This window comes from Scyliorhinus torazame, chromosome 5 (assembly GCF_047496885.1).
Source record: "Scyliorhinus torazame isolate Kashiwa2021f chromosome 5, sScyTor2.1, whole genome shotgun sequence".
In the NCBI taxonomy this organism is placed as follows: Eukaryota; Metazoa; Chordata; class Chondrichthyes; order Carcharhiniformes; family Scyliorhinidae; genus Scyliorhinus; species Scyliorhinus torazame.
This window is the reverse complement of record NC_092711.1, coordinates 66866619-66880096: the sequence shown is the minus strand read 5'-3', so window position 1 is coordinate 66880096 and position 13478 is coordinate 66866619. Positions and strand designations below refer to the sequence as shown.

Genomic DNA, 13478 nt, shown 5'->3' with positions numbered 1-13478 from the left:
ACGAGGGGTCATCCTGGACCAGGGTGCACGAGGGGTCATCCTGGACCAGGGAGCAGGAGCGGCCATCCTGGACCAGGGAGCAGGAACGGTCATCCTGGACCAGGGAGCAGGAGCGGTCATCCTGGACCAGGGAGCAGGAGCGGTCAGCCTTGACCAGGGAGCAGGAGCGGTCTTCCTGGACCACGGAGCAGGAGCGGTCAACTTGACCAGGGAGCAGGAGTGGTCATCCTGGACAAGGGAGCAGGAGCGGTCATGCTGGACCAGGGAGCACGAGGGGTCATCCTGGACCAGGGAGCAGGAGCGGCCATCCTGGACCAGGGAGCAGGGGAGTCATCCTGGACCAGGGAGCAGGAGCGGTCATCTTGGACCAGGGAGCAGGAGCGGTCTTCCTGGACCAGGGAGCAGGAGCGGCCAGCCTGGACCAGGGAGCAGGAGCGGTCATCCTGGACCAGGGAGCAGGAGCGGTCATCCTGGACCAGGGAGCAGGAACGGTCATCCTGGACCAGGGTGCAGGAGCGGTCATCCTGGACCAGGGAGCAAGAGCGGTCATCCTGGCCCAGGGAGCAGGAGCGGTCATCCTGGACAATGGACCAGGGAGCAGGAGCGGTCATCCTGGACCAGGGAGCATGAGCGGTCATCCTGGAGCAGGGAGCAGGTGGAGAGAATGCTGTGGATTTCTATCCTACACTGTGTAAAGGGGAAATAAATAGTACATGTTAAGGTAATAATATGATTTAAGAATGAGGTTTCAGACTGAATAAAACAACAGATACGGGGTTACAGATTGTTACTAAGATTCTAATTGACCTTTGTAAAACTGAACGCACAAGTCAGCAGCATTTGCAGCTGTGTTCTCGCAAGGACAGCGAGCTTCAATAACAAGGAACAGGAGGTAACGGCTGTCTCAGTAACAGATAGGGACAGTGGACAATAACAAGATAAGCGGTGCCTGCAAGGGTAGGTGAGAGTGCGTGTTTATATATACCAGATTGAAACTTTAAACAGTGACTGTGCATGTGTTCAGAAAGTTAGAACTGTGCCACTTTGTGTAAACAATAAAATTAGTTCAGCGAGAATGCTTGTTGGCTACATCTCGTAAATCTGCTCTGATGCTCCTGTGAATCATTTGTTCGGAGAAGTTAACTGTGACAGGTGATGGTTTCTGTACATTTGCAGGATACTGGAAGTGGAGGATTGACAGACGGAAACTCAAACCAGACATCACATCGCGATCTGACAGAGTCACTCGATTCATCAGAACCTGAATTCCAGCAGCATCTGGGTGTGGAAGGTAAAAGGTTTGTCTGTTCTGTCTGTGAGGGAAGATTTCAGGTCTCAGAGTGACTGGAAAAGCCCCGAGATTCACAAACCCTGGTTAGGCCAAACCTGGAGAACTGTGTTCAGCTCTGGGCAACAAACCTGAGGAAGGACAGAATGTAGCACAGATTTACCCGAGTGATATCTGAACGCCCAGAGTTAAATTACAAGGTACAATTACAGGAAAGGCTGTGTGGACTGTGCACATTCTCCCGAGTCTGCGTGGGTTTCCTCCGGGTGCTCCGGTTACCTCCCACAAAAATGTGTAGGTTAGGTGGATTGGCCGTGCTAAATTGTCCCTTTGTGTACAAAAGGCGAGGTAGTGTTATGGGAATAGGGTGGGAAAGTAGGCCTCGGTAGGGTGATCTTTCAGAGGGTCAGTATAGACTCGATGGACCGAATGGGCTCCTTCTGCACTGTAAGGATTTAAGGATTTCTTGGAAAGAGCCATAGAGTCAGAATGGTACAGAGGAGGCCATTCCACCCATTGAACCATGCCAGCTCACTACAGCAATCCAGTCAATCCCATTCTCCTGCTCTATCCCGTGTCCTTGCAGCTTTATTTCCCTCCAGTGTCTCTCCAATGTCCTTCAAAATTATTCATCGTGTCTATTTCCACCCCTTCATGGCAGCAGGTTTTGGGTCATTATCACTCACTGTGTAAAAATATTCTCCCCCACATCCCCCTCTATTTCTTATCCAAAAATGTAAATCTCTGTCCCAGATTGTTTCGTTTACCTTATCCAAACCAGTCAGAATCTTGAGAACCTGAATGAAATCTCCCCTCAGCTTCTTTTGCTCAAACTATTCTGGTAAATCTGCAACTTCTCAGAATCTTCACTTCCTTCCTAAAGTCTGGTTACCGGATCCGGACACAATACTCGAGATGTGACCTAACCAGAGCTTTATAAAGATTCAGCATAACTTCCCGGTTTTTCTATCAGTATTCCTGCTTATGAAGCTCAACACCCCATTTGCTTTACTAACTAATCTCTCAATATATCTTGCAGATATACAAAATCCTTTTCCTTCACCTCAAACCTCTATCTCTCTCCTTTCGTAGAGGCCAGAGTCCTGTGTAGGTCCAGATCAGGTGGCAGGTTCCCTCCCTGAAGGATATTGGTGAACCAGTTGAGTTTTCACAATAATCCAGTAACTTTCATCATCACTTCTTCCTAGTCTCCGGTCGCACGGTGGTTCGCACTGCTGCTTTATGGTGATGGAGGCTGAAGGTTTGAAAGATTTGTCAAACTTCTGGTCAAGTTGCCCTTCGGGGAGGAAATCTTCCACCTGGTCTCTGAAAGGAGAGAGATAGAGGCGGGAGGTGAAGGAAAAGGATTTTGTATATCTGCAAGATATATTGAGAGAGTAGATAGAAAAGCAAATGGGGTGTTGTGGCGCAGCCACAGGCTCAGCCTGATTGGCTGATTCTTGGCGGCATTTTGTGTTTGCGAATTAGAGCTGGAGATGGATGGTCAGTTCCCCTCTGTCCGGGGTGGGGGGGATGGTCAATTCCCCTCTGTCCGGGGTGGGGGGTGTCAGTTCCCCTCTGTCCGGGGTGGGGGTGGGGGGGTCAGTTCCCCTCTGTCCGGGGTGGGGGGGATGGTCAATTCACCTCTGTCCGGGGTGGGGGGTGTCAGTTCCCCTCTGTCCGGGGTGGGGGGGGGGGTCAGTTCCCCTCTGTCCTGTGTGGGGGGGGGTGGTCAGTTCCCCTCTGTCCGGGGGTGGGGGGATGGTCAGTTCCCCTCTGTCCAGGGTGGGGGGGGGGTGGTCAGTTCCCCTCTGTCCAGGGTGGGGGGGGGGGATGGTCAGTTCCCCTCTGTCAAGGGTGGGGGGGGGGGGGGGATGGTCAGTTCCCCTCTGTCCAGGGTGGGGGGGGGGGGATGGTCAGTTCACCTCTGTCCAGGGTGGGGGGGGGGGATGGTCAGTTCCCCTCTGTCCTGGGAGCGGGGGTATGGTCAGTTCCCCTCTGTCCTGGGTGGGTGGGGGATGGTCAGTTCCCCTCTGTCCAGGGTGGGGGGGGGATGGTCAGTTCCCCTCTGTCCAGGGTGGGTGGGGGATGGTCAGTTCCCCTCTATCCTGGGAGCGGGGGTATGGTCAGTTCCCCTCTGTCCGGGGGTGGGGGGATGGTCAGTTCCCCTCTGTCCAGGGTGGGGGGGGGGGATGGTCAGTTCCCCTCTGTCCAGGGTGGGGGGGGGGATGGTCAGTTCCCCTCTGTCCAGGGTGGGGGGGGGGGGGATGGTCAGTTCCCCTCTGTCCAGGGTGGGGGGGGGGATGGTCAGTTCCCCTCTGTCCAGGGTGGGGGGGGGGGATGGTCAGTTCCCCTCTGTCCAGGGAGCAGGGGTATGGTCAGTTCCCCTCTGTCCAGGGTGGGTGGGGGATGGTCAGTTCCCCTCTGTCCTGGGAGCAGGGGTATGGTCAGTTCCCCTCTGTCCTGTGTGGGGGGGATGGTCAGTTCCCCTCTGTCCGGGGGTGGGGGGGGGGGGTGGTCAGTTCCCCTCTGTCCAGGGTGGGGGGTGGGGATGGTCAGTTCCCCTCTGTCCAGGGTGGGGGGGGGGGATGGTCAGTTCCCCTCTGTCCAGGGTGGGGGGGTGATGGTCAGTTCCCCTCTGTCCAGGGTGGGGGGGGGATGGTCAGTTCCCCTCTGTCCAGGGTGGGTGGGGGATGGTCAGTTCCCCTCTATCCTGGGAGCGGGGGTATGGTCAGTTCCCCTCTGTCCTGTGTGGGGGGGATGGTCAGTTCCCCTCTGTCCAGGGTGGGGGGGGGGATGGTCAGTTCCCCTCTGTCCAGGGTGGGGTGGGGGATGGTCAGTTCCCCTCTGTCCAGGGTGGGGGGTGGGGATGGTCAGTTCCCCTCTGTCCAGGGTGGGGGGGGGGGGATGGTCAGTTCCCCTCTGTCCAGGGTGGGGGGGGGGGATGGTCAGTTCCCCTCTGTCCAGGGTGGGTGGGGGATGGTCAGTTCCCCTCTGTCCAGGGTGGGTGGGGGATGGTCAGTTCCCCTCTATCCTGGGAGCGGGGGGATGGTCAGTTCCCCTCTGTCCTGGGTGGGGGGGGGGGGGGTGGTCAGTTCTCCTCTGTCCAGGGGCGGGGGGATGGTCAGTTCCCCTCTGTCTGGGGTGGGGGGGGGGTGGTCAGTTCCCCTCTGTCCTGGGAGCGGGGGGATGGGCAGTTCCCCTCTGTCCTGTGTGGGGGGGGGGATGGTCAGTTCCCCTATGTCCAGGGGTGGGGGGATGGTCAGTTCCCCTCTGTCCAGGGTGGGGGGGGGATGGTCAGTTCCCCTCTGTCCTGGGAGCGGGGGGATGGTCAGTTCCCCTCTGTCCTGGGTGGGTGGGGGGAATGGTCAGTTCCCCTCTGTCCGGGGTGTGGAGGATGGTCAGTTCCCCTCTGTCCAGGGTGGGGGTGGAGGGGAGATGGTCAGTTCCCCTCTGTCCTGGAAGGGGGGGAATGGTCAGTTCCCCACTGTCCTAGGTGGGGGGGGGGGGATGGTCAGTTCCCCTCAGTCCAGGGTGGGGGGTGGTCAGTTCCCCTCTGTCCGGGGTGGGGGGGGGTGGTGGATGGTCAGTTCCCCTCTGTCCGGGGGTGGGGGGGATTCAAACTCATTACCCAGTGTGCTGTTGATCACCTTTACTTTACATGAGAAATTCCCGCTTCGATCCCGCCTGGAAACTTTGTGTTTAAAATTGTTACTGATAAGGAACTAACAGTGAGTTTAGTTTCATGTTGGACAGGGTGAGAGTTCATGTGTTTCATTCTTGAAAAACTCCTTCTTCACCTTTAAACAGGGAACAGTAGGGTGGCACGTGGCGCAGTGGTTAGCACTGGGACTATGGCGCATGAGGACCCGATTTCAAATCCCGGCCCTGGGTCACTGTCCGTGTGGAGTCTGCACATTCTCCCCATGTCTGCGTGGGTTTCACCCCCACAACCCAAAGATGCGCAGGTTAGGTGGATTGGTCACGCTAACTTGCCCATTAATTGGAAAAAAAATAATTGGGTATTCTAAATTTATTTTAAAAACAGGGAACAGTGAGAGAAACCTGATCCACAGTGACCCAAAAACCAGATACTGTAGATGCTGGAAATCTGACCTCAAAACAGAAAATAGTCGAAACACGGAGCAGGTCCAACAACATCTGTGCAGAGGACCAGAGTGAATGCTTCAGGCCGGTGACCTTTTATCCAAACTGGAAGAATTTGGAAATTGAATAGTTTATCAACAAGTACAGAGGCCGGGAAAGAGAGGGGGAGACGAACGTGATAAATATAAGAAATGGTCATACTTCATAGTTTGTATTTTGCAGTAATATTATGAAAAGCTAGGTTAAATGTTTACAGACATGATGTCTGCGAGAGATTGATTATCTCACTTCTAATTCTGTGACTTTTGCAGGGGAAGTTTAATATGGACACGGTAGGGCAGCACGGTGGCGCAGTGGGTTAGCACTGTGGCCTCATGGCACCAAGTTCCCAGGTTCGATCCCAGCTCTGGGTCACTGTCCATGTGGAGTTTGCACATTCTCCCCGTGTTTGCGTGGGTTTCGCCCCCACAACCCAAAGATGTGCAGGGTAGTGGATTGGCCATGCTAAACTGCCCCTTAATTGGAAAAATGAATTGGGTACTCTAAATTAAAAAAAATAATAATAAGGACTTGGAGAATCCACACTGAGTAAAGAACTAGATTCATTTACAATACGGTATATACACTGCCTGCTCGCTCCCTCCCGGGTTCCTCTCATGGTTGGTCCCTTACCGACCATTTTACCGTTTGTAGCGAGAGAGCTAATGTAATGGTGTCACAGTTTGAGCCTGGCTAAACAAGTCAAGAGACCATAATTACAAAAGATAAGGCAGCAGAATTAGGCCATTTGATCATGGCTGATATGTATCTCATCCCCATTCACCTGCTTTCTCCCTGTAATACCTGATCCCCTTATTAATCAAGTACCTATCTATCTCTATCTTAAAAACACTCAGTGACTGACATCACGTGGTGGCACATGGTTAGCACTACTACCTCACAGTGCCAGGGACCCAGGTTAATTCCAGCCTTGGGTCACTGTCTGTGTGGAGTTTGCACTTTCTCCCCGTGTCTGCGTGGGTTTCTTCCGGATGCTCCACTTTCCTCCCACAGTCCAAAGATGTGCAGGTTAGGTGGATTGCCCATGCTAAATTGCCTTCGGTGTCCGGGGATGTGTTGGTTAGGTGGGGTTAAGGGGATAGGGCGGGAGAGTGGCTCTGAGTAGGGTGCTCTTTCAGAGGGTCGGTGTGCATACTTGATGGGGCAAATGGCATCTTTCTGCACTATCAAGTTCGATGTTTATGTGACTTGGCCTCCACAGTCTTCTTCAGCGAAGAGTTCCACAGGTTCACCACCCTCAGGCTGAAGAAATTCCTCCTCCCCTCAGTTTTAAATGATCGTCCCTTCAGTCTGAGGCTATGCCCTCGGGTTCTAATCTCTCCTACCAGTGGAAACATTTTCTCCACGTCCACTCTATCTGGGTATTCTGTAAGTTTCAATGAGATTCCCATTCACCCTTCTAAACTCCATCGAGTACAGACCCAGAGTCCTCAATCGCTCCTCATATGACAAATCTTTCATTCCATGGATCATTCTTGTGATCCTCCTCCAGACACCCTCCAAGGCCAGTACATCCTTCCTTAGACACGGGGCCCAAAACTGCTCACAATACTCAAAATGTGGTCTGATGAGAGCCATGGCAGTACATCCCTGCACTTGTATTGTAGCTCTCTTAAAATGAATGCGAACATTGCATTTGCCTTTCTAACTGCCGACTTTCCTTTATTTGTTCTTGGGATGTGGGTGTCGCCGGCTGAGCCGGCATTTGCTGCCCATCCCTAATTGCCCTTGAACTGAGTGGCTTGCTGGGCCATTTCAGAGGGGGCAGTTTGGGAGGATGTGAGGCTGAAGTGATTAAATGACAGAGGGGATAATGGTGCAAGACAAAACTGGGAGACAATGATATAAGTAAATAAACTAATAGGATAAGAGAAGAAATAAAAGACAGGTCCAGGTGAGGTATAAATGGCAACAGCAGAACCGTTACCAGCACCAACTGTCTGAAAATATCGGAGTGATGATTATAATCTGAAATTACTGAAATGAATGTTGTGTCTGGAAGGTCAGAAATTGCCTGATCAAGGATGAGGTTCTGTTCCTCGAGTTTCCTTTGAGCTTTATTGGAGCAGTGCAGGAGGCCGAGGACAGAGTGGGAATGGGGCGGGGAATTAAAATATTAAATGATCAGAAGCTCAGGATTATGCTTGCTGACTGAATGGTGATGTTCCACAGTCATCCAATCCAGATTTAATCTCCTCAGTGTAGGGGAGACCAAATCGTGAGCAGTGAATACACAATACTGGAAAGCAAGAAGTACAAGTAAATCACTGTCACCTGGAAAGTGTGTTTGGAATCCTGGAATATGGGAAGGATGGCGATGAACTGTTAGTTGGTTGTGTCTGCATGGAAATGACTGACCGTGATGTTCATGAAAACACAAGAAATGGGAGTGGATGCAGACCATACGGCTCATCGAGCCTCTGCCTTTCTTGCTGGCTGTAACCTGCCCGTTCAGGCTTCATTCCGATAAACTTTCCTGTATCTTCCTCAGTCCTTCTAGGTCCATCGAATGATATGGAGACATTAGCTCAACAATCCTATGAATTAAACTTTAGTCTGGCCCAGTGTCACCGAGCTGAAATCCAGTCTTTCTCTGACACATTATTCTTAATGTCATCACTGACAGGTTAAGAATGAAAAAGCCAACTTTTTAGCAGTAAGGGGAAGAGGCAAGTTTGTAGATACAGAATCACAGAATCTACAGTGCAGAAGGAGGCCGTTTGGCGCATCGAGTCTGCACCGGCCTTAGCACCCTACCTAACCCCACACCTCCACCCTATCCCCACACTTCCACCCTATCCCCGTAACCCCACCTTCCCTTAACTTTTTTGGATGCTAAGGGCAATTTAGCATAGCCAATCCACATATCCCTGCACATCTTTGGATTGCGGAAGGAAACTGGAGCACCCGATGGAAACCCACGCAGACACGGGGAGAACGTGCAGACTCCGCACAGACAGTGACCCCAAGCCGGAATCGAACCTGGGACCCTGGTGCTGTCAAGCCATTGTGCTAACCATTGTGCTACCGTGCTGCCCGATGTTCTACAGTGTCACAGACTGGCTCGTTGGATCTTATTCTGTCCCATCGTACATTCAGCTAATAGTAAAATGTGTAAAATACTGCAACATACAGGCATTTAAGGACAACGGTGAGTTTGCTGCTCAGATTAGTTCAAGTCTCCATATTGTAAAATGGATCTAGAAGGACTGGAGAAGATGTAACAGATGTTACAGATAGTAAAAGTTTCTACAAATATATTTTTAAAAAAGAGTGGCTGAGGTAAATATTGGTCCATTAGAGGATGAGAAGGAGATTTAATAATGGGAGATGAGGAAATGGCTGAGGAACTGAACAGGTTTTTTGGGTCGGTCTTCACAGTGGAAGACACAAATAACATGCCAGTGACTGATGGAAATGAGGCTATGACAGGTGAGGACCTTGAGACGATTGTGATCACCAAGGAGGTAGTGATGGGCAAGCTAATGGGGCTAAAGGTAGACAAGTCTCCTGGACCTGATGGAATGCATCCCAGAGTGCTAAAAGAGATGGCTAGGGAAATTGCAAATGCACTAGTGATAATTTACCAAAATTCACTAGACTCGGGTGGTCCTGGCGGACTGGAAATGAGCAAACGTGACACCACTGTTTTAAAAAGGAGGTAGGCAGAAAGCGGGTAATTATAGGTCAGTGAGCTTAACTTCGGTAGTAGGGAAGATGCTGGAATCTGTCATCAAGGAAGAAATAGCGAGGCATCTGGATGGAAATTGTCCCATTGGGCAGACGCAGCATGGGTTCATAAAGGGTAGGTCATGCCTAACTAATTTAGTGGAATTTTTTGAGGACAATACCAGAGCGGTAGATAACGGGGAGCCAATGGATGTGGTATATCTGGATTTCCAGAAAGCCTTTGACATGGTGCCACACAAAAGGTTGCTGCATAAGATAAAGATGCATGGCATTAAGGGTAAAGTAGTCGCATGGATAGAGGATTGGTTAATTAATAGAAAGCAAAGAGTGGGGATTAATGGGTGTTTCTCTGGTTGGCAATCAATAGCTCGTGGTGTCCCTCAGGGATCAGTGTTGGGCTCACAATTGTTCACAATTTACATAGATGATTTGGAGTTGGGGACCAAGGGCAATGTGTCCAAGTTTGCAGACGACACTAAGATGAGTGGGAAAGCAAAAAGTGCAGAGGATACCAGAAGTCTGCAGAGGGATTTGGATAGGTTAAGTGAATGGGCTTGTGTCTGGCAGATGGCATACAATGTTGACAAATGTGAGGTTATCCATTTTGGTAGGAATAACAGCAAAAGGGATTATTATTTAAATGATAAAATATTAAAACATGCTGCTGTGCAGAGAGACCTGGGTGTGCTAGTGCATGAGTCGCAAAAAGTTGGTTTACAGGTGCAACAGGTGATTAAGAAGGCGAACGGAATTTTGTCCTTCATTGCTAGAGGGATGGAGTTTAAGACTAGGGAGGTTATGCTGCAATTGTATAAGGTGTTAGTGAGGCCACAGCTGGAGTATTGTGTTCAGTTTTGGTCTCCTTACTTGAGAAAGGACGTACTGGCACTGGAGGGTGTGCAGAGGAGATTCATTAGGTTAATCCCAGAGCTGAAGGGGTTGGATTACGAGGAGAGGTTGAGTAGACTGGGACTGTACTCGCTGGAATTTAGAAGGATGAGGGGGGATCTTATAGAAACATATAAGATTATGAAGGGAATAGATAGGATAGATGCGGGCCGGTTGTTTCCACTGGCGGGTGAAAGCAGAACTAGGGGGCATAACCTCAAAATAAGGGGAAGTAGATTTAGGACTGAGTTCAGGAGGAACTTCTTCACCCAAAGGGTTGTGAATCTATGGAATTCCTTGCCCAGTGAAGCAGTAGAGGCTCCTTCATTAAATGTTTTTAAGATAAAGATAGATAGTTTTTTGAAGAATAAAGGGATTAAGGGTTATGGTGTTCGGGCCGGAAAGTGGAGCTGAGTCCACAAAAGATCAGCCATGATCTCATTGAATGGTGGAGCAGGCTCGAGGGGCCAGATGGCCTACTCCTGCTTCTAGTTCTTATCATGGCCAATCCACCTAACCTGCACATCTTTGGACTATGGGAGGAAACCGGAGCACCCAGAGGAAACCCACGCTACATACGGGGAGGATGTGCAGACTCCGCACAGACAGTGACCCAAGCCGGAATCGAACCTGGGACCCTGGAGCTGTGAATCAACAGTGCTAACCACTGTGCTGACCATTGTGACAGGGGGATAGTGTGGGAAAACGGTGCTGAGGTAGGTCAGCCAATGATCCCATTGAATGGTTCAGGCTCGATGGGCCGAATGGCCGACTGCAGCTCATATTTGTTGTGATCTCCTGGACAGGAAGCTGTGAGCTTGGATCTGTCAATCAACATGAATCCGCACCTGAAGGGGAATTGCAAGGGTGAATATTAGATACAGCAGAGTGATAATGGAGGGAGAGTATGTGGGATGGAGCTTTACAGCTTTCGTGGAATAAGAGAGGACAAATGTTCCATAGAAACGAGAATTGTCTGTTCTAAGTTTTGATCCTGTACTAACCGTGATGAATTTTGTAAATTGTTTTTACAGGATATTAGATGAGGAGGAATTACAGACAGAAATCTCAAAAATTACGTCTCGATCTGACAGAGTCACTCGATTCCTTGGAACCTGAACATCATCGGCCTTTGAATCTAGAAGGAGAAATGTTTACCCGAACTGTCAGCTAATGATTTCAAACATCAGTGTGACTGGAAAAGCACCGAGACCCACACAACACACACCCGAGTGAGAGAGTTCATAGACTCCCAGAATTTGGCCCATTGAGTCTGCACCGGCCCTTGGAAAGATCACCCTGCCTAAGCCCACACCTCCACCCTATCACCATAACCCAATAACCCCACCCAACCTTTTCCGAAACTAAGGGCAATTTATCACAGCCAATCCACCTAACCTGCACGTCTTTGGACTGTGGGAGGAAACCGGAGCACCCGGAGGAAACCCACGCTGACACGGGGAGAACGTGCAGACTCCGCACAGACAGTTCCAGTGAACTTACTGTGTAAAGAACTTTAACCAGTTACACAGCCTGAATAAACATAACATTCACAGCAGGGAGAGACCATACCCATGTTGTGTCTGTGGAAGAGGCTTCAATTGATCATCCAACCTGAAGAGCCACGGGGAGACCCTAGACATGGGGAAACCGTGGAAATGTGGGGACTGTGGCAAGGCATTCCGAGCCCCATCAGAGCTGGAAACCCATCGACGCAGTCACACTGGGGAGAGGCCGTTCACCTGCTCCAAGTGTGGGAAGGGATTCAGTCAATTATCCGCCCTGAAGACACACCAGCGAGTTCACACTGGGGAGAGGCCGTTCACCTGCTCTCAGTGTGGGAAGGGATTCACTCAGTCATCCGGCCTGCAGACACACCAGCGAGTTCACACTGGGGAGAGGCCATTCACCTGCTCTCAGTGTGGGAAGGGATTCCGTGATTCATCAACCCTGCAGAGACATCAGCGAATTCTCACTGGGAAGAGGCCATTCACCTGTTCTCAGTGTGGGAAGGGATTCACTCAGTCATCCGGCCTGCAGACACACCAGCGAATTCACAATGGGGAGAGGCCATTCACCTGCTCTCAGTGTGGGAAGGGATTCACTCAGTTATCCGCCCTGCAGACACACCAGCGAGTTCACACTGGGGAGAGGCCATTCACCTGCTCTCAGTGTGGGAAGGGATTCCGTGATTCATCAACCCTGCAGAGACATCAGCGAATTCACACTGGGGAGAGGCCATTCACCTGTTCTCAGTGTGACAAGGGATTCACTCAGTCATCCGGCCTGCAGACACACCAGCGAATTCACAATGGGGAGAGGCCATTCACCTGCTCACAGTGTGAGAAGGGATTCACTCAGTCATCCGCCCTGCAGACACACCAGCGAGTTCACACTGGGGAGAGGCCATTCACCTGCTCTCAGTGTGGGAAGAGATTCCGTGATTCATCATCCCTGCGGAGACACCGGCGAGTTCACACTGGGGAGAGGCCATTCATCTGTTCTCAGTGTGGGAACGGATTTGCTCAGTTATCTTACCTGCGGACACACCAGCGAATTCACACTGGGGAGAGGCCGTTCACCTGCTCTCAGTGTGGGAAAGGGTTCCGTGATTCATCCAACCTGCGGAGACACCAGCGAGTTCACACTGGGGAGAGACCGTCCACCTCTCACTGTGAGATGGGATTGCATGTTTAATCGCATCTGCTGTGACACCAACAATTTCACAATTGATTACAGGGGTTGGATTCTGCTGTTATTGTTTCTGCTCTGCATCCAGGACTGCATTTTGTTCATTCTGACAGGTGGTCAGTGGGGGTGGTCGGAGGGTTTCTTTCTGCTGGACTGGCCGGTCTCACCACTTTGCCTCCAGTGGGCTGATGCTCTTTGAGCCTTGTTGCTAATACCTGGCTCCAAATTTCATAAGGATCACAGAGTGAAAGGGGGTTTGGAAGTTTGAAGATATTTAGTTTCAATTTCTGTTTGGAACCACCCCCCCCCCCCCCCAAGTCATGTTGCCATGGAGATGGGCCCTGGTGGTTACATGTTTTTTTTGTTTAATTTATCTGGGTGTTCCTCACAGAGGAAAACTATCACAGTGTGAGGGGCAATTTGTCTGGGGTGGTCTGGGAAACTGATTGGTACAGATAATACCTAATATTTAAGGAATTATTACATATTTATCAGGGGGTTTGTTAGCTCAGTTGACTGGACGACTGGTTTGTGATGCAGAGCAAGGCCAACAGTGAGGATTCAACTCCCGTACTGGCTGAGTTTATTCATGAAGGCCCCGCCTTCTCAACCAGGCCCCTCGCCTGAGGTGTGCTGACCCTCGGGTTAAATCACCTCCAGTCAGCTCTCTCTCTGTCAAAGGGGAGAGCAGCCTATGGACCTCTGGGACTTTTGCGACTTTTATTTCACATGTATACAACAAATATAGATTCCT

General features: G+C 50.9%; 1 protein-coding gene and 1 long non-coding RNA gene across 2 annotated transcripts in view; one reads left to right on the top strand and one right to left on the bottom strand.

Moving 5' to 3' along the window:
- LOC140418195 (uncharacterized) overlaps positions 1 to 13478 on the bottom strand; it is a 41787-nt gene that overhangs the window by 13336 nt on the left and 14973 nt on the right. The gene's annotated exons all lie outside the window — the stretch shown is intronic.
- Positions 703 to 12856, top strand: LOC140418194 (uncharacterized). Its single transcript, XM_072501616.1, has 2 exons — positions 703 to 1291; positions 11068 to 12856. Exon 2 carries the CDS (start codon positions 11675 to 11677, stop codon positions 12728 to 12730), a length of 1056 nt encoding a protein of 351 aa, XP_072357717.1. The 5' UTR covers positions 703 to 1291; positions 11068 to 11674; the 3' UTR covers positions 12731 to 12856.